The sequence below is a fragment of the Saccopteryx bilineata genome, chromosome 5 (genome assembly GCF_036850765.1).
Source record: "Saccopteryx bilineata isolate mSacBil1 chromosome 5, mSacBil1_pri_phased_curated, whole genome shotgun sequence".
In the NCBI taxonomy this organism is placed as follows: Eukaryota; Metazoa; Chordata; class Mammalia; order Chiroptera; family Emballonuridae; genus Saccopteryx; species Saccopteryx bilineata.
In genome coordinates this window covers 158,839,291-158,861,212 of record NC_089494.1, presented here as the reverse complement: position 1 = coordinate 158,861,212, position 21,922 = coordinate 158,839,291, and the positions used below count along the sequence as shown (strand labels likewise).

Below are 21,922 nucleotides of genomic sequence, written 5' to 3'. Positions count from 1 at the left end.
CAACCTGAATTGGATTATTTGAAAACGAGAATTTACAAGCTTGACTTTCAGGGGACTGGGAATGAAGGAGTACAGGAACCCACGCGCCATCGAAACCCAAGCACAAGCACGCACTCCTGTCCCAGCAGCATGAGCGTCAACACAGAAACTTCCTGAAGAGAAATCTGGAAATATGTATTACAGCTTTAGATTCAGTACATGTTAACCCAGCAATTCTACTTCTTCTAAAATTTTACCTTAAGGAAATAATCATGACCGTGCATGAAGATTTAGCTATAAAGATAATTTATCACAACATTGGTGAGAATAGTAATGTTTTTCCTAATTATAGGGGATTGATCAACCAAATTATGACATATGCTTGTGTGGAATACTATGTATTATTAATATTAACGTTGCAGAATACTAGCTAATGTTATGGAAAGATGTTTGTAACATACACATGATTTTTAAAAGCACGTTAATGGAACAGTACATAGAATATAATCCTATTTCTGTTAAATAAATATTTGGTGGAAGGCAGCCTCTTAAGAGGGCCCCACCAATCTCCCCTGCCCGGTGCTCACAGGCCGGTGCAGGCCGTCCCTGCACTGAGCCCGTGTTGGGCTCTGTGACCAAGAGCATTTGGAAAGAAATGATGGCATGCCACTTTGATACTGGGCTATAAAAGACTGTGATTTCCATTTTGCCCACTTGTGCTTTTTTATTTTTACTTATTTTAAAATTTTCTCTCAGATCACATGGTCTGGCTGGAAGCAAGCTGCTATGCTGTAAGTAGCCCTATGGGGTCACCCATGTAGGAAAGAAATGAAGCCACTGCCCAACAGCCTGTTCTGGTGAGGCCGCCAACAAGCCTGTGAGGCAGACTGGAGGTGTGCTTGCTAGCCCCAGATGAATCTTGAGACAAGGAGAGCCCTGGCTGACAGCCTGTCTACAACCTGGCCAGAGACCCTGAGCCACAACCACCAGACAGGTTAAGACTGTGGGCCTGACCTTCCAAAGCTGTGAGAGGACAGGTGTTCACTGTAGTCCAAAGTTACTGGGTTTGGGGGCAATTTGTTACATGGCAATAGATAACAGATCTGTGCGTAGTGAAATGATGGAAAGAATATAATCCAAAATACTCTTCTTAGTGGTTCTCTTTAGGTGGTGGAAAATTTTTATTTTCTTTTTTTTTGTACAGTGTTTTCTTTTTTTCAGAAAACTGGAAAAGAAAAACCACAGGACCAAGAGAGATCATATGACTTTTCATAGAATCAAAACATACAGAATTAGGAGCTACCGGTCATTTTAGCACTAATAACATTTAAAGATTCTTTTCAAGTAAATTAACTTAAATGTGCAAAAAAGGAAAGGAAAAAAAAAAAAGAACTCCAAAGAACATGCCTGAATGACTCGGTGAAGTAAGTGCTACCCACCAAAAACCACGCAATACACTGTGAGCAACAGCGTTCAATACCTTCAAGGAAAGGAGACTTGCACGGGCCTCCTAAAAGGAAAATCAAATAGCAGTGATGAAGGCATCTGTTAGCCGACCATCGGAACAGGTGTCTTGCTTACCCAACTTCTGGTCAAACCGCCATGCTGCAACATAGGCATTGTGCCTCAGACTGCTCTGCGTGGCCAGGGGCACGGTGACATAAATGGGACCATCCACCAGCACCGGTGTTCCATCACTGCTGAGCAAGTGCACACTGACAGCTGTGACTGGGCTCAAGTCGTACCTGGTGCCATTTCCTGGAAGCAAGAGGCATTCTGCATCACATGCACAGAAAGACCTACGTGGGGCTGTGGAAAGGTTTCTGGAAAAACAGTAACAGCTACCAATTACTGAGTACATGGGCACTTTACACACGTAATCCTCACCTCGACTTTCTAAGGTAAGAAAACCCCCCATTCTTTTTCTTTTTTGAAGATTTTATTTATTGATTTTAGAGAGGAGAGAGAGAGAGAGAATGAGAGAGAGAGAGAGAAGGAGGAAGGTGGGAGAAGAGCAGGAAGCAGTATTAGCTGCTTCTGATATGTGCCTTGACCAGGAAGCTCAGGAACAGGCGACCTCAGTGTTCCAGGTTGATGCTTTATCCACTGCGCCACCACAGGTCAGGCAGAAAAAAAACCATTTTACACATAGAGAAACTGAAGCTCAGAAAGGGCTGTAATGGAGCTGGCCTACAGGTATAGAAGAGTTGATGGTAGGGCTGGGACTAAAACTCAGGTTACCCGTTCTAATTACTGTGCTCTGTTTTAAAAGACGGCCTCATTGGGGAAGGACCTGTCTATCATGTGACAGAGAGAGGTGTGTGGAAGTCCTGGAAACTGACTGCTACACAAAGGCAGCCCCCTGCAGGTTTAATTCTTTTGCAGATCACCAAAAGGAAATCCAATGTCTTCAATTAGAAACTGATTTTGTTATTTTTTTAAAATTTATTCATTTGAGAGAGGAGAGAGAGTAAGAGTGAGTGAGAGAGAGAGAGAGAGAGAGAAAGGGGGAGAGGAGCAGGAAGCATCAACTCCCATATGTGCCTTGACCAGACAAGTGCAGGGTTTTGAACTGGTGACCTCAGCATTTCAGGTTGACGCTCTATCCGCTGCGCCACCACAGTACTGATTTTTCTTTAAAGGTACATTTCTTCAAGGAGTGCCTCAAAATATTAACTTACTGCTACTCAATGTACACCAGGGGTTGGGAACATTTTTGGCTGAGAGAGCCATGAACGCCACATATTTTAAAATGTAATTCCATGGGAGCCATATAACGACCTGTGTATGTTATGCATTATCCAATAAAAATTTGGTGTTGTCCCGGAGGACAGCTATGATTGGTTCCAGCCACCCGCAACCATGAACATGAGCTGTAGGAAATGAATGGACTGTAATACATGAGAATGTTTTATATTTTTAATGTTATTATTTTTTTATTAAAGATTTGTCTGCGAGCCTGACCAGGCGGTGGCGCAGTGGATAGAGCGTCGGACTGGGATGCGGAAGTACCCAGGTTCGAGACTCCCAGGTCGCGCGCGGGCTCATCTGGCTTGAGCAAAGAGCTCGCCAGCTTGGACCCAAGGTCGCTGGCTCCAGCAAGGGGTTCCTCGGTCTGCTGAAGGCCCACGGTCAAGGCACATGTGAGAAAGCAATCAATGAACAACTAAGAAGTCGCAATGCGCAACGAGAAACTGATGATTGATGCTTCTCATCTCTCTCTGTTCCTGTCTGTCTGTCCCTGTCTATCTCTGCCTCTGTAAAAAAAAAAAAAAAAATAAAGCAAAGGTTTTAAAGATTTGTCTGCGAGCCAGATGTGGCCATCAAAAGATGGTTGCGAGCCATAGGTTCCCAACCCCTGTGGTACACTGTTGAAAACTTGGGTTTGAAATATTTATGAGTTATTTTAGTTGCCATTGGCATTTTGAACTTTTAAAAAGGAATTTCATATACCAATTATTCTGCATTAGAGGTCTTTTATCCAAGCTGATGCTTTAATGACCGTCTACTTTACAGATAAATTAGGCAATGCTTATGAGAGTGATGTTATATTTATAGACTTAAGCAATCCATTTTAGAAAAAAAACTTCTCCAGTGAAATATAATATCACACAAAATGTATTCTGTCATAACTTTAAACCTTTCCTTAAACACAGCACTAAAAACACAATGATAAAAACAATTTTAAACTTCATTAGAATATAATCTATAGAATTTCTAACTTGTTATTTATATACTTACCTACCATCAATTATCTGAATTCAAGCCTCCAATTAGGACTAAATTTAAACATTTAAAGGGGTGAGGGGAAAGAGGGCCATATATTAAACCTGACAAGCTCAGGGGGAGGCCAGCATGGCAGCCTTACAAACCCAGAGACTGATAGTAACCACCTAGGATGGTCTGAAATTAAACTTCTTAACCAAAAGTGAGTCATGGCAGGTAGTCATGTCCTGGCTGGTATCTTCCTAGAGAAATGTCAGTCTTTACCTTACATGAGCCTGTCTGTTGTCTTTTTGCATCTAAGGTAGTATGCCTTTGGAATGTCTGAGTAATCCAGACCCCTCGGGCACAGGCTCCCACCACAGCCCAAGACCACAGGACTGCTCATTGTTATCTTGTTCTCCCGCATACCATCTCTATGTGCTGTAAATGTTGACTTACCTATACTCACAAATGTAAAAGAAGTATATTTGTCTCTTCATTTTACTCTTTGTCCAATCTCAGAGATCTTCCCACTCTGTTTTCTCCCACCCCCTAACCTACCACCAATGATTTTCATGTAACCGCCCCCTCCGCCCCCATGACTCCTCCTTTGATTGCAATATATAAAATAAACTGAAAACTGAGCATTTTCTCAAGGCATTGAGATCTGACTACCCAGCGATGGTCGTCAGTTTGGCTCAAATAAACTCATAAAAATGTGGACTTTTTTAGTAAACTTTAGTTTCAGAAGTTATAATGAAACCGTTCATGAGTAATTCCTATACAGCTAATGACAGCTGTATCCTTTACAATTTTTATCTGTATCTGTTTTTCAATGCAGAGAAAGGCATGGAAATGGGGATTTGATCAAGAGGTCCATACTGAAGTCATAGATTCAAGTCCTGAAATCTTTTAGTCTGGCCATTCATTTTAGGATAAAGAAAACCAAAACCCATAATTTACCAGATTTCTGGTCAAAATATCTTGTGGACGGAGACCTAAATGTGTACATTGCCCAAAGGTAACACAGAAGTAAAGCCGGGTCTACAAGTGTATCTCTCTACTGAGTTCCGTTAGATTCTCTCAAAGACAAATTAAGTAACACTAGAGGCTATGTAAACAACTTAGAGATAATGTTTTCAGTTAGGTAGTGTTGCCTCCTTTCTCAGACGTGAGGCAGGAAGTCTGAAGAGGGGAATAGTAGGTAGAATCAAAAAGCATTCCAGACCCCTTGCCTTCTATCCTTTCCTCCCACACACTGTGCCTCCTGGTTCCCAGAAATGGCAACCCTGTTGCTCCCACTCATCACCTTTCCATTCTCCTTTCCTATTATCTGACACATTCCTGGCATAAGAAGCCCGGTTCCAGTATCAACTCCTTACATGGCCACGTGACCCCGTGGCCCAGGGCAAATGACTTCACTCCTCTGGGGTTTGTTTTACTTATCTGCACAAGTACGGAAGTTGGGCTGGATGCTTTCCCGTGAGTCTATGGAAAGAAACAGACTCAGCTATAAACATTCAGAAGTACAGCACTATGGGTAAGGGCATATTCATTTAATGCAATATGCATTAAGTTCATGTGATACAGTGTTCTTTTAAAAGTCCTCTGTTTGGAGACACTGCCGGCAATTCTATCTACTTGCGGAGCTCAGCGCCTCACTAAATGCCTTCCCAATGACCCTTCCTCTGTCCGCCCACTTTCTTTATTCTGGAAAGATTCGTACATTGAAGGGCTGAATTGTTTCTCCTCCAGTCCTTGTTAGGAGACTGAAACTTGATACAAAATATTGATTTCTGTGTATAAGGGGGTCTTTCTTTTTTTTTTTAATTTTTTTTTTTTTTCATTTTTCTGAAGCTGGAAACGGGGAGAGACAGTCAGACAGACTCCCGCACGCGCCTGACCGGGATCCACCCGGCACGCCCACCATGGTGCGACACTCTGCCCACCAGGGGGCGATGCTCTGCCCATCCTGGGCATCGCCATGTTGCGACCAGAGCCACTCTAGCGCCTGAGGCAGAGGCCACAGAGCCATCCCCAGCGCCCGGGCCATCTTTGCTCCCATGGAGCCTCGGCTGCGGGAGGGGAAGAGAGAGACAGAGAGGAAAGCGCGGCGGAGGGGTGGAGAAGCAAATGGGCGCTTCTCCTATGTGCACTGGCCCGGAATCAAACCCGGGTCCTCCGCACGCTAGGCCGACGCTCTACCGCTGAGCCAACCGACCAGGGCCAAGGGGGTCTTTCTTTTCTATTCCATCCCGACGTTACCTGGCTCCTGTCATGTCCAAATAAACACAGGTGTCAGGCTGCAGCAGCAAGGAGGGGAGGGGGGCGCGGCAGAGGGAGCACCATTGCCCACACTCGGAGCCTTGGATTCATCACTTGTTAATGTGTGGGGTTTTGTTCAGATAGCATCTAGGGTTCTGTCTGGCTTTGCACCCCATTTCTAACTTTTCTGCACCACAGGACAATTTCACCCATTAGTCATTTCACTGACTCCCCTCTGTCTTCTTGGAGTTACTAGCAGAAGTAATTTCTGGAAAACCCCTTGGGGATGTCACAGAACAGTGCTGTTCTTTCTCAGCAACCACAGGGGAGAGTGCCATGGTGTGCAGGCATGGTATGTGGCTCTACGTGATGCTAGGAAACTAACAGAGCAGATGGGAGGGAATGGGCGAGTGAGGAAGTAACCAAAGTTGCCATGGGACTGGTTTCTCTACTTACAATTCTGAAAGCGCCCTCTAAACCCAACACAACTCCCCTTAGGACGCTCCAAGGAAACCAGTCTTGGCAGCAGTTTCCTATCACATCTGTGGCCTCCGTTAGCCTTCACTGAACTCTAGTTACGGCCTGTCATCTCATACAGGTATGTGCGGTCCAGGCTCTCACACTACACTGAAATCTTTTAGATGCAGAATATATAACAGGAGGCAAACAACTATGGGGCAGAGAAGGCGCCGTTCACAAAGCGACCAGGAGACGGCTTCCCAGCTGACGAGCTGTCGGGGTGCCACGCTCCCACACCTGACAGGTGCAAGCAAACACACTGCAGGCGGCTGCCCTTCCTGGAAGCACTCAAAGAAATTCTTCCTGGGGCAACTTATCAGGTATTTCAGTGGGAAAGTTGAATATAACCTTCCAAAGACCTCTCTTCCCTTTGCAATAACAGTGATTTTAAAATAAACACTAAAATCAATAGTCCTATGTCCTTGTGTTCTTCCCCCATCATCTCAGATCTCATCATTTATTCAGGAGCTCTAGGAAGCGGGCACAGAAAATTTATGAACTCCCTGCAATGAAGTTGTTTCTCCAAGTTGGGGTTTGATGACTGTGCACCATTTTGTCAGGGAGACTGGGTGGACTTCCATGTTGATCTCAGATTACACTGTATCACGTTCTCCAAAGCATGACTTTACTCCTAGGGCTGTACATTTAAAGTAAAAGTTAACACCTTTTTCCCCAATAATGTTTACTTAAGATGACTACCATGTATTTGTCTGATTACTATTAATTGCATTATTTCACATAAAAATTAAAGGAAGAAGACACATTTCGTAGGGGGACTATATGGTGATGGTCCATATGGAGACTTGACTTGGGGTTGGGGTGCGTAAATGCACAATACTTGTGTGCAGAGATGTACTGTAGAATTGTGCACCTGAAACTTGTATAATTTGGTTCACCAGTGTTACTCCAATAAATTCAGTGAAAACACAAAACATTTCTGAAAACAAGTAAGTACCATAGAGGGAAGATAAGCAAGTGACAAATCACCAGGTCACCTTCATCTGTGTTTTCCGGGTAAACAATCTGGAACCAGTAATCTATGAATATTCTACAAAACGGATCAGATGTTGCAGGTGTAAAAGCTTTTCCAGAATGATCAGTTATGTACTCATTCTGAAATGATAGCCAGTGACAGTGTCCCTGGGAAATTCAGTAACTTACTCACCCAGGAGAACTGAACTCAGAACAGCCTCTGGTTTTTGAGTTGATGCTGTGACTAGACTAAAGTGTCTGGGAGAATAAGAGGGGAGACAGGAAAACGACTCAGGACGTCAGAATTCACCACTTCCCAGCTACTGGAAGGACTATGGACCATGTTAGCACCAAAAACCTGATGAACTGTGCTACTGGCTGTGAACAGAGGGGCGGCACACGTCTCTAGTCTTTATTACAAATTTTCTGGCTGGTAGGTTTCACTTCCCGTGATCTTTTGGGGGTGGGAAGCACTGGTGAGCTCACTCAGATGGGTGGCCCCACAGCCACCTTCCTTGCCAGCGGGGACACACGGGAGGGGGGAGGGGGGAGGGGGGGTGGCTGTGCGTCTCTGCAGGGCCGGGGAGACAGGCTGCTCCGCCAAACACGGGGCCTGGGGGCACATGGGGAAGGCTGAGGATGGAGGGGCAGAAAACCCTATCTTAAAGTTTAAACCTCTATCTTAAACCTCGGATCTTAAAGTTTGCTTTTTTTAAAAAGTGATTTCAATAAAAAAAAATTCTCTGGATTAAATATATTCAATCTACCAAAGGAGAACTCATAGAAGGTGCTTAAGGCAGATGGTACAGCAGAAAAGCTCGAGGAGACAGTCACAGAAACTCAACGCGGCAGCGGTGCAGACTAAGTTCTTTAACCCTTTGAGCAGGGAGTTAGTTTCATGCTCGCTAAGCTAATCCCCAGGAGTGAGTTTTTTTTTCATAAAATGAGTTACAGTTACAGTTTTATTAACTTAAAATTATGTTCGTTTGATAACCAATTTATGGAAACAAGAAGAACATACATTTGCCTTTTTTTCATGTTGCCTTACACATTTTTAAAATATGTAAATCGATCGTACTCTGGATGGTCGGGAGGCATGAAGACGTACATGAACGTTCGTACTACTCAAAGGGTTAAGGAACGGCTTCAACACACTTGAACTTGGACAAAGAGTTCCCAGCCCTTCTGCAATTCAGTTCTCCCATTCAGTACGAACACTTCAAGCCACGTACAAAGATTCAAACACAGAAGCCTGGCTAAAAAAAGAAGAGACTCAACTTACCTGTCCCATTTCCATCTAATCCTCGCAAATAGGGAAAACTGTCCACCTCGGAGGGGGAGCCGGCCGCAGTCAGGAAAGCCGTCAGGTCGCTGTAGCTGGTGTTCTCCGGCAGCCGCAGGGCTCTCCTCTGGAAGTGAATGCGAGGCTGTGGTCGGGCACCTGCAGAAATTAACCTTTCAGTTACATCTCCAAGAAACAGTTTCTGTTTTTAGAAAGCGCAGGCCGAGGAAGTGCTTCTCTTGGGTTTCGGCAGGGCTTCCCCTGCCCCTGCTCCCAGCCGTCTGACATCTCCTCCCATCCCCCATCCACGCAGGACACCGACATGTGACAACACTCTATTATGGGGATAGAAATAATAGCCCATTGTCATGTCTGGTTTGACACAGGATGTTATTTAGGTTTTTAACAAAAAGCTTTCCAAGAGCAATTTGTGAGCAGTCTTCACCAGCAGAGCATTTGCCTATGGATGGGGGTAACATCTTGGGAAATAAAATCCATGTAAGTGAAATAAATAGATGACAATCTCTTTACACAAACAAGGCAAGAGACACTCTGATGGGTTGCAGACACACTCTTCTCTATCTGGTGCAACCTGGCCAAACCGCACAGCCCCACTGGAAGCAGAGCCAGGGAATTAAATACACAGTCTGGACAAGGATGGCAGAAAAGAGCCCCACAGCACTGAGCCCTCTTCCTCGAGGGGAAGCTGCCACCTGGCATCCAGGCTCTGCTGGTGGGTGCATCCTATTTGTGACAGATTAAGTCACAGATTTCACGATGAGGCTCTCGTGATCATGTGAAGTGATGCTCCACCAAACCCAGCTCTTTTGTGCAGGACAGAGGACAGGCCCCCAGTCACAGTTACCTTAAGATCTCACCTGCACTTTGTTTTTACTCTAGATGTTGTTTTTGAGTGTAAAACCTGAACCTGTTCTTACCTTATGCTATGGAGACAGTCACAAGATGTAAAGGTGCTAAGTATTTTGCACAAATCCAGCAAAAACATCATTAAGACAAAAATGAATGGAATGGGAGTTGTAGCCTTTGCCAACAAAAGTTCACATTTCTTCTGATTCAAATAAAGTGGTTCCTTGCCTGACCTGTGGTGGCACAGTGGCTAAAGCATCGACCTGGAATGCTGAGGTCACCAGATTAAAAACCTTGGACTTGTTCAGTCAAGGCACATATGGGAATTGATGCTTCCTGCTCCTCCCCCGCCCCCACCTCTCTCTCTTAACTAAATATGAATTAAAAAAAAAATCTGAAAAAAAAAATAAATAAAGTGGTAGCCCTGGCCGGTTGGCTCAGCGGTAGAGCGTCAGCCTGGTGTGCGGGGCACCCAGGTTCGATTCCCGGCCAGGGCACATAGGAGAAGCACCCATTTGCTTCTCCACCCCCCCCTCCTTCCTCTCTGTCTCTCTCTTCCCCTCCCGCAGCCAAGGCTCCATTGGAGCAAAGATGGCCCGGGCGCTGGAGATGGCTCCTTGGCCTCTGCCCCAGGTGCTAGAGTGGCTCTGGTCCCGGCAGAGCGACACCCCGGAGGGGCAGAGCATCACCCCCTGGTGGGCAGAGTGTTGCCCCTGGTGGGCGTGCCGGGTGGATCCCGGTCGGGCGCATGCAGGAGTCTGTCTGACTGTCTCTCCCCGTTTCCAGCTTTAGAAAAATAAATAAATAAATAAAGTGGTTTCTCAAAGGCAATAGTTTGTCCTGACATTCTGGCATCATGTATCCTACCCCAGGCTTGATTGAGGTGGACCACGTGGTTGGTGGGGGTACCCTCTCCCCAATCCATGGTGGTCTCCCTTCCCAGAGCCCTGCTTGCTCCAGAGTTCCTTTTAACTCCAGAAAGAAAACTTTTAAGGGGATATACCTATCCAGAAGTGTTCTAGAATAAGGGAGTTTTAGAGCTCGAAGAATCAATTAGCCTACATGTCTCTTCCTATAGATGAGGTCATGAAAATTCAATGACTGACTGCCCACATGCATGTGTGGAGGAGGCTGCTTTGACCATGTACAGCTGAGACAGTCATGAGGCTCCTCAAACTCCTAAGAATCACTGCTTAGATTTCTCAAATGACAAGCTCGCCACTTCATAAAGCAGGCCTAGCTTCAGGGCCCAGGAGAGCCAGGTACCCAGAGCCATGGCAGTCCTATCTAACTCTGGTCACCAGTGAAAGAAGGCAGGAATGCCAGTCCTGTTCCAGACCATCAGTGCCTTTTCTTTATCCCTAAAGTAAAACTTTGGTCATGTACTAGCATCCATGTGCCTTGTATTATGTTTATCTGTATGACCCTTAACTTCAATCTCTTCTTAGTCTGGTCTTCTCTGATTTCACAGAATACCGCTGCCTCTCTGCTGTCATCTCGTAGGTCTGCACAGAGTTTGAGTACTATAGCTTCCCGGGCTAGGAGCTGTTGGCTCCTAACCTCTTCTCTCCACCCCTCCCCTGCTGCTATCTGAGACTGAGAGTCAAAGTCAACCCTTTCTTTTTCATCTCCTCACCTCCAACTACAAAACAACTTCATTGCTCCCAATATATTTTTTTTTCAATGATAGTGAACTTTTTGAGACTTAATTTCCCTTTCTCCACTGTTCTGCAGTCTAAAAATGTTGCTGATGCCTGGGTTTCACATGCCTGGGTTTCACATAGTGGACTGACAAGGGACTTACTGAGGTATAGAGTGATGTGTCTAAAGTATGACATTGGCAATATATTGTCCAATGAGGGTTAGGACAGAAGGCGGAGTCTAGGCCGGTTACCCAGAACAGGGCAGGATATGTGCACCCTTCCAGACTTGGGAACAGCCCCTGTGAGGTGGTGGGTTGAAATCTTTGTGAAGTCTCCCTTGGCTGTAAGGAACAGAAACCAACTTACACCAGACCAGGGAAAAGGGAGTCACACCAGACCCCAGGATAACAGGCAGCCCAGCCTAATAGGGATGGTCTGGGACCTGAAAACCACAACCAAGGCTGCTCCTCAGCTCCCAGGAGCCACTGGGGTCTCGTCACAGTTCTGCGCCCGTCTGTCTATCTCTCTTGTACCTTTTCTTATTCTCTACGTGACATGCATTTTAGTAGAAGATGTATCTCTCCCTTCCCCCCCTGTCCCCCCCCCCCCCCCGCTGCCTCCCTTCTCCTTCTGCTCAGAAGTTGGTCTATCTGCCGTGGCTGGGGGTGGTGGTACAGAGAAGCCGTGCTGAGGCAGGTTTACTACAGGGGAATGGGGCCGGCCCAGCTGATTTGACACATGTTGTGACCAGCGAGACCTGGATACCTGTCTGCTAAGGGACCAAACACGCACCCTCACGGAGCACAGGCAAGACCTCTGGCTGGTGAAACGACCAAGGAGACAGACCTGAGGAGTGTAAGGATTGAGGCTATTCTAAGCTGTGGTGTAAATGAAATTTAAAGTGGGTATGTGTGGGGTTAGGGGAGTGTTCTGTCCTTAAGCCTGTCTTCATGTATTAAAGCTGCTAAATTCTCCACCTTCCCAGAAGGGGGGTGACAGGTGGGGATGGGTGAAGGAGAAGGGACAGGACAGCCTGTCCATCTTCTCCGGATGCCTCTCCCCTACATTCCCCACAGCGGCTGTTTCAAACTTCCTCCGTTCTTCTCAAGCTTAGAACCCCACCCACCATCCCCAAACGCTCAGACCCTCCTCTACTGAAAATACTGGGGCCACCATGTCTTCTCTCTGCACTTTAAAATCTCCCTTCCCTCTTCTCTCTGCCCCAACTCTCTTCCAAGGTTAACCCAAGTATCCTAACGTCTGCTTTTATCACAAGACTTGGCTCAACCAACTCTTCTTGCCTTCGTCGATAATCTACTCCAAAGGCGTTTCCAACCCAACCAACAAATCTACTCATTTCTTCCTCATCTAGAAAAGTAACAATAAAACATGACTTTAACTGTTATTCCCATATGCAAATGCCTTCTCTCCTTCCACCCAACACCCAGTGGCATGCCTTCTATCCCCCAACACTTGCTGCCCTTGGAAATGTCAACTCATTATAAGCTGCAAACCCTGTGACCATTTCTCAGCCTTCATCCTCGCTGACCTCTTAACAATGGTCAGCACTGTTCACCAGCCCCTCCTCGAACCTCTCCTGCTTGGCATTCATGGTCCTGAACTCTGGTCTCCGCAGAGTCAGGCCGCTTTTTCTTCTGTGAGTACTTTCTTCCTCCTCCCACCTCTGATCAAACAGTTCCTGCCACAGCTGCCTCTGCTGTTTCTGGGCTCTGTCCATGCGGACTCCCCTACTGCCACAACCTCCATTGTCCCCTTCCTCTCTCTCTAGCCCAGGAATCTCTGCCAAGCTCCACGTCTGCATTTCCTCTGCCTCCTAGACACTGCCACCTGGATGCCCATCAGGCACTCTAAAATCATCACCGACCTTCTCTGCCACTTAACAATACCTCATTTTCCCCAACCCCAGTTTTGAATACAGGTTGTCTCCATCATTTTCCCTCTCTATTATTCGTCACATTTGTCCAAGTGCTGGATTGGCTAATTTTCCTTATCAACATTTCCAGCAGCATCTTTTCCTATCTTTCTGCCTCCACTCTACAATGCCCATCCTTTGCCTTACTATTGCAGCAGTCTCTTAACTGGCCCCTTGCTTCAGACTTACCCCTTTTCATCTACTCACACACTTTTCTATAATGCCACTCTGATTACATCTTATCCCTTCCCAGGAGCCTTGAATGGACCTGCACCACTTACCAAATTACCAGTGGCAGCAACAATTAGAGAACAAGTAGACCCAAACTACTACTCCAACTGTCCTATGAGAAATACAGCTCAGTGCTTTAAGAATCTAAAAAATTCTTGGCCCTGGCTGGTTGGTTCAGTGGTGCAGTGTCGGTCTGGCAGGTCAATGTCCCAGGTTTCATTCCCAGTCAAGGCACACAGGAGAAATGCCTATCTGCTTCTCCATCCCTCCCCTTTCCCTTCTCTCTCTCTCTTTCTCTCTCTCTCTCTTTCCCTCCCACAGCATGGCTTGATTGGTTTGAGCAAATTAGCCCTGGGCGCTGAGGATGGCTCCATGGAGCCTCTGCCTCAGGTGCTAAAAATAGCTCGGTTTTGAGCATGGCCCCAGATGGGCAGAGCATCGGCCCCAGACAGGGTTTACTGGGTGGATCCCGGTCGGGGTGCATGTGGGAATCTCTCCATCTCCCCTCCTCTCACTTGGAAAAAGAAGGGGAAAAAAAAGAATTAAAAAAGTTCTTATATACATTTTATTTTATTTAATATTTACAACAATCCTGGAAAGAGGAACTCTATCCTCTCTTTATGGGTGGGAAAACTGAGGCTCAAAGAGGTTAAGCACTTGCCAAAAGTCATTCTATTTGTAAGAGGTAGAAATGAATTCTTTTCATTTTAGTCTCTGTATCCCTCCTAACATACCAAGCCTACACCAGAAGTGATGCTCTCCTTACTGCCAGTCAGCTCTCAGATTCCAGCCACATGGGACTGCACAGAATTGTGCTTCTGCAAATACATCCATGCTTTTCTCCCCATCTGGAGTCCCTTCCCCTCTTCTAGTTGCATATCCATCTCAAATGCAACCTCTTCTATTGTAGGCTGTCTCGATCCTGCTTTAAGCTCTAAACTTATTTGTATCTCTCTTATAGCATTGATCTTTCTGTGCCCTGTACTGTGGTTGTTGTTGTTTTTTTGTATATTTGCAAATCTCCCAGATCAAAGGTACCATGAGACCGGAACACAGATGGCTGTGTTTCAATCTTTCCTCTGCCACCTTCTAGTTGAGTACTTTCGTGTTTAGGTTCTTTATCTTTTATTTTTTTTTGTGACAGAGATGGAGAGAGAGACAGAGAGAGGGACAGATAGGGACAGACAGGAAGGGAGAGAGATGAGAAGCATCAGTTCTTCACTGCAGCTCCTTAGTTGTTCACTGATTGTGTTCTCATTTGTGCCTTGACCAGGGGGCTACAACAGACTGAGGGACCCCTTGCTCAAGCCAGCGACCTTTGGGCTCAAGCTAACGACCATGGGGTCATGTCTATGATCCCAAGCTCAAGTCAGTGACCTCATGCTTAAGCTGGGAAGCCTGTGCTCAAGCCGGTGATGTCGGGGTTTTGAACCTGGGTCCTCTGCATCTCAATTTGACACTCTATCCACTGTGCCACCACCTGGTCAGGCCAGGTTCTTTATCTTTAAAATCACAATAGTGCCCTGGCTGGGTTTCTCAGTTGGTTATAGCATCATCCTGACACTCCAAGGTTGCAGGTTCGATCCCTGCTCAGGACAGTACAAGACTCAACCAATGAATGCACAAATAAGTGGAGCAATAAATTGATGTTTCTCTCTTTCTCTATCTCGCTCCTTATACCCCACTTACTCTCTCTCTGAAATCAATCAATCAAGAAAAATTTTAAAAATAAAAATAAAATCACAATATATTTGTTGTGGCGCTAGATCAGAACTTACATTCAGGAGGTCTAATGGAGCCTCCTGGTTTATAGCAGGTGCATGACAAGCAATAATTTCCCACATCTTCTCCTCTTTTAGACTAAAGCTTCTTAACTGCAGTTGTTCTGAAACCCATCACACTGTGTCCTGTATATAGTTGTTACCCAACAAAATTTACAGAACTGAACATAAAGCTGAGTTACACTGAGCAGTTCACTATGTCCTAATGATGGTCTGTCTCAATTCTGACTAGGTCAGGGCTCCTCATTCTGGGCATTATTAACATTCTGGAGCAGGTAGCTCCTTGCTGGGGAACAGGGACCATCCTATACACTTCAGCATTTCTATCAACATAGCTGGCCTGTTGCCACTTCCTGCTGGTGGCAGGTCCTAAGTCATGACACCCCCAAAACGTCACCAGACATTGCCAAATGCGGCCTGGGGACACAACAGTCCCCAAATGAAACCACTGTACACACACGGTCAGCACCTCACAGGGACCCAAACAACACGTGTACACACACGGTGAGCACCTCACAGGGACCTAAACAACACATGTACACACACGGTGAGCACCTCACAGGGACCCAAACAACACGTGTATACACACGGTGAGCACCTCACAGGGACCCAAACAACACGTGTACACACACGGTGAGCACCTCACAGGGACCCACACAACACGTGTACACACACGGTGAGCACCTCACAGGGACCCAAACAACACGTGTACACACACGGTGAGCACCTCACAGGGACCCAAACAACACGTGTACACACACGGTGAGCACCTCACAGGGACCCAAACAACACGTGTACACACACGGTGAGCACCTCACAGGGACCCAAACAACACGTGTACACACACGGTGAGCACCTCACAGGGACCCAAACATGTGTACACACACGGTGAGCACCTCACAGGGACCCAAACAACACGTGTACACACACGGTGAGCACCTCACAGGGACCCAAACAACACGTGTACACACACGGTGAGCACCTCACAGGGACCCAAACAACACGTGTACACACACGGTGAGCACCTCACAGGGACCCAAACAACACGTGTACACACACGGTGAGCACCTCACAGGGACCCAAACAACACGTGCACACACACGGTGAGCACCTCACAGGGACCCAAACAACACGTGTACACACACGGTGAGCACCTCACAGGGACCCAAACAACACGTGTACACACACGGTGAGCACCTCACAGGGACCCAAACAACACGTGTACACACACGGTGAGCACCTCACAGGGACCCAAACAACACGTGTACACACACGGTGAGCACCTCACAGGGACCCAAACAACACGTGTACACACACGGTGAGCACCTCACAGGGACCCAAACAACACGTGTACACACACGGTGAGCACCTCACAGGGACCCACACAACACGTGTACACACACGGTGAGCACCTCACAGGGACCCACACAACACGTGTACACACACGGTGAGCACCTCACAGGGACCCACACAACACGTGTACACACACGGTGAGCACCTCACAGGGACCCAAACAACACGTGTACACACACGGTGAGCACCTCACAGGGACCCAAACAACACGTGTACACACACGGTGAGCACCTCACAGGGACCCAAACAACACGTGTACACACACGGTGAGCACCTCACAGGGACCCAAACAACACGTGTACACACACGGTGAGCACCTCACAGGGACCCAAACAACACGTGTACACACACGGTGAGCACCTCACAGGGACCCAAACAACACGTGCACACACACGGTGAGCACCTCACAGGGACCCAAACAACACGTGCACACACACGGTGAGCACCTCACAGGGACCCAAACAACACGTGCACACACACGGTGAGCACCTCACAGGGACCCAAACAACACGTGTACACACACGGTGAGCACCTCACAGGGACCCAAACAACACGTGTACACACACGGTGAGCACCTCACAGGGACCCAAACAACACGTGTACACACACGGTGAGCACCTCACAGGGACCCAAATATGTGTACACACACGGTGAGCACCTCACAGGGACCCAAACAACATGTGTACACACACGGTGAGCACCTCACAGGGACCCAAACAACACGTGCCTAGGGTCTCCTCTGCAGCGGGCACAGGTGTGAAGAGCAAAGGACAACGGCTCTCTCATCCAGAACTCAAGAGCAAAGAAGACATTCATGGAAAGTGTTTATTATCACAGTGTTTTCACTGTTAAAATAAGAGCTCTAGGCTAAAAAGTACATGAGAAAGTTAAAGAGAGAGCCATCAACTGTCCAGGAGGAAAGAAGTCCTGTAGGTGCGACCTGTGAACTGTACCTGAGACTGTGCAGAGGCAGGGGGGAGAGACTGCGCACCTGGACGCGGGGTTGTGTGGCAGGGAGGCTGAGAACTTCCGTGTGAGCCAGTGCTGGCTACGTGGGGCCCAGGGGCAGAGGAGAGGCTTGTGAAATGCCTGGCATGTCCAGTGCGGACTCGATGCTGCCGGCTCTGAAGGCTCTAAGGTGAAGATGATACACCCCTTGTACTTAAGGTTGTAAAATGTTGGCTGGATGGGTAGAGTATACTCTCAAATATGGCAGAAAGGGAGGTATCATAATGAGACTGAGAACCTCTAGCTGGAGCGTTGTTTTAATGCACCTCTGGTTACTGAAAGGACATGAGGGGCAGTAAGGGAAGGAGGGTTGTTGGGCAAACAAGTGTGTTAGGCTTGCTCGCTTGTACTTTGCCTGAGTGGTGCACGAGCACAAGGGCAGCACCACATGTGTACAGTCTATGTAAGACTGTAGATTGCAGATTGCCTGCCGCCATTGGGAGGGGCCGTTTTTGCTATTGTTCGCTGGAGAAGGCGTTTTTTTTTTTTTTCCCCTGCCCTGTTTGCTGGTCAGCCCAGAGAGAAAGGGAAGCGGTCTTCCCTGCCTGCTAGCTCGTCCGTCCACCGTTGCGAGACTCTAATAATAAAACAGAATGGCCCACCATTTTCCAGCTCCACAGTTTCTTTACTGTTTGCCCGAATCCAGTGTAAATCTGCACAGCAGAGGCCACTGGCCTTACAAGGGTTGTGTGGTATCCAAGACCGGGAGACAGAGGGATGGAAGGTACGGCAGGTTCTGGGCCCAGGGAAGCTCTGGGGTGACAAGATACGAGTTTGTGGATTTCCCCTGAATGCAGTGACACCAACATGACTCCAGAAACCCCCCGTCTGCTTCTCCCTGACCTGCTGCCAGCTGGCTCCCTTTTCTTACTCATTCTTTCTATTCCTTCTCATTTGGGCTCATGGGTGGCCTGGCATGGTCACAGACCCATTGTACCTCAGGACCTTCCATCTGAGATTCTCACCTTTTCTGGGTTCTTAGCTCAATCCCAGTAAAAGAAAGAGAAAGATGAGTTCCTGCTGATGGCTCCAGCTGGGATCCAGCCCCTGGCCCCCTATGGATAGGTGCCAGCCCCTTGGCAGCTGAGGTCCAAGGGCAAGACACCAACAAGACTCACAGCTCCAGGGAAAACACAGAAAAGGCCCGCTATATCCTGAAATAAACAGTGAGCATAGCTTCTCTGTATCAGAGACATTAATTACAACTGTTAGTCTTTGTTATTTCAACTGGGCTAGCAAGAGACTAAAGGTTCCTGTCTTAATGAAGAACGTAAGAAGAAAGCATCAACATTCCCTCATTTCAAGAAAACCATGGTCTCATCCTCATGTTCACTGCAGCATTATTTATAATAGCCAACACATGGAAACAACTTGAGCATCCTTCATTGAGTGAGTGGATAAAGAAAATGTGGTCGATATATACAATAAAATATTATTCAGCCAAAAACAGAAAGAAATCCTACTCTCTGTGACAACATACAACATGGACGACCTTGAGGGTATTATGCTGAATAAAATAAGCCAGAGAGAGAAAGACAAATATTGTATGATACCACTTACATGTGGAATCTAAAAAAATCCAAAACCAAACTGCCAGGTAAACAGAACAGATTGGTGATTGCCAGAGGCAGGGGGTGACAGGTGGGAGAAATGGGTGGAGGGTGTCAAAGGTACAAACTTCCATAAATAAGTAAATCCTTGGGATGAAACATATAGTATGGTGACTATAGTTAATATTATTGATTGTATATTTGAAAGTTGCTAAGAGACTAGATATTAAAAAAATTAGTAACTACATGGTGATGGGTGTTAACTAGACTTCCTATGGTGATCATTTCATAACATATACACAATGTCAAATCATTATATTGTACACCTAAAACTAATTCAAGGCAATATGTCAATTATATTGTAAAAGGAAAACCATTACTTTCAGTTGTGAAACAATAGTAGCAAAGCTAATCAAAGAAAAATTGGGGGGACCAGGGCCAATAGGCTTAGGCCACCATGTGGTTCTAATGTGAAGGGAATAAGGCTTAAGTCTGCTCTCTTAGGGGAAGAAAAAAGTTAATTCATGGCTTTCATTGTTTTCTTTCCCAGACTCAAGTTATACACGCTGCTAGATACATCTACTTATTTTCTCTTCAAACCCATCTTCTAAGAGCAGTGACTACATGTTCAACTCTCTGCATGTTTTCACAGTGACTTAATAAAAAAAAACTGAGTGCAGCTTATTTGCAAATGGCACATGAATATGATTAGGGAAAAAATTATTAGTGTAAAATAGTATTAAAATACAGAAATAAAGTAAATAAAAAACTAATCTGGTGAAGCATTAAATTCCAGGAAATAGCATTCTTAAGGCCCATGATTTAGGTGAAAGAAAATGACCTCAGAACTATGTTTGACACAAGCGCTATTCCCAATTCTAACCCCAACACCAACCAAGGGGAAAGTCCCTCAAGCTTTCTATACGAGTGTCTCTGCAAGAGAATGTAGAAGGGGTGAGGTCATATTTATACACATCGTTGCACATGATATGAATTGAACTAGGGAACAATAGAGGGAAAAGTGAAACTCAAATGCTCATGAACTTTTTCCTTTTTTTGTTAGGGAGAGATTTTTTGATTGGGGTAAAAAACCTAGAACATGAAAGTTACTATCCTAACCATTTATAAGTGTGCAGTTCAGTAGCACTAAGCATATAATATTGTTGTGCAACAGATCTCTAGAATCTTCCTCTGGCAAAACTGAAGTTGTATGTGCTCAAATGCTTACAGTCCTTTTAAGAATGGCCTTGTCCACTGGTCAACGAGACCCAGACAGAGTCCTGGCTCTCACCTCGTGAGGGGAATAATCTCTCCTTTGGAGATGAGAGAGGTGTGACATGAACATAGCTCCTTCTATTCTCTCAGCATTTAACAGCAGGTCATACAAGAAACAAGATCACAGCCAACCATCAGTTTAACCAAAATTCAAATGTGTTGTGCACTGATAGGTACAACAGATGGTATGTCCCAGCTTTGGATAAATTCACTGCCATCACTACTTGACAATAAGCCGTCCCTCATAAGATTTTAAGATTTTAGTAGCAGCCCAAAAGTTACTGTTGCTTTTCTTTTTAAACATAGAACATACCTTGGAATCCTGAGACTATTTGGACAACATCTTCATAAACCATTAGAGTAGCAGATCGTTCTGGAAGCAGGCCAAGGCTCAGTGAAGAAAACACTGCAGAAAAAAAATGGATGTAAAAGAATTCTGACACTTAAATCAAAATGCCCACTCTAATTTTTGTATTCTATGATTTTCTTTTTTTCCAAATTAGAGGAGGGGAGATAGACAGACTCCTGCATGCACCCCAACCGGGATCCACCAGGCAATCCCCATCAGGAGCCGATGCTCTGCCCATCTGGGGTCATGCTCACAACTGAGCTATTTTTAGTGCCTGAAGCGGAGGCTCCACCAAGCCATCCTTAGCACCCAGGGCCTATATGCTCGAACCATTCGAGCCATGGCCGCAGGAAGGGAATAGAGAAAGAGAGAAAGAGGAGAGAAAAGAGAGAGAGAAAAGCAGATGGTGGCTTCTACTGTGTGCCCTGACCAGGAATCAAACCCTGGACATCCAAATGCTGGGCGATGCTCTACCACTGAGCCTACTGGCCAGGGCCTATTCTCTGATTTCAAATCAATCAACAATATTGATTTTTCTTATTAATGACATAAATATATATTTGGTCTCTGTCCCTGGTTCCTGACATAGAGCTCCTAAATCCTTTGTAATTTCCTGATTGATGGGGGTGGCAGGAGTGTCTTTTGCTCTAATGAGGTAACTCAGGTGGGCTCCTGGATGACTCCTGGATGGGGCTGGTAACTAGAAAGATCAAACCATGGTTAGAGCCTGACCAGGAGGTGGCACAGTGGATAGAGCGTCGGGCTGGGATGCAGAAGACCCAGGTTCGAGACCCCGAGGTTGCCAGCTTGAGCACAGGCTCATCTGGTTTGAGCAAAAGCCCACCAGCTTGAACCCAAGGTCACTGGCTCCAGCAAGGGGATACTCAGTTTGCTGAAGGCCCGCGGTCAAGGCACATATGAGAAAGCAATCAATGAACAACTAAGGTGTCTCAATGCGCAATGAAAAACTAATGATTGATGCTTCTCATCTCTCCATTCCTGTCTGTCTGTCCCTGTCTATCCCTCTCTCTGACTCACTCTCTGACTCACAAGCTTTCCAGGAGAACAATGGTAGAGGAATAACGGTACCGACGGACAAATGGAAGATAAAAAAGTCGTATTCCTGCAGAGAATCACAAACTACTCAGGATGACTAGTCCACTAATGTTCAGTAAAACAGAGGGTGGTTTGAAGATGCAGACTGCGCTAG

The 21,922-nt window shown here is 46.2% G+C and overlaps 1 protein-coding gene across 4 annotated transcripts in view; it reads right to left on the bottom strand.

Annotated features, from left to right (window-relative positions):
• Positions 1-21,922, bottom strand: part of FAM171A1 (family with sequence similarity 171 member A1) — a 159,947-nt gene that overhangs the window by 35,821 nt on the left and 102,204 nt on the right. For all 4 annotated transcript variants that reach the window (XM_066280742.1, XM_066280741.1, XM_066280744.1 and 1 more), the window contains 3 exons: positions 20,677-20,769; positions 8,723-8,881; positions 1,561-1,737 (listed from right to left, as the gene is read on the bottom strand). In XM_066280742.1, coding sequence (XP_066136839.1) covers positions 1,561-1,737; positions 8,723-8,881; positions 20,677-20,769 — 429 coding nt within the window. The remainder of the gene's footprint in view (positions 1-1,560; positions 1,738-8,722; positions 8,882-20,676; positions 20,770-21,922) is intronic.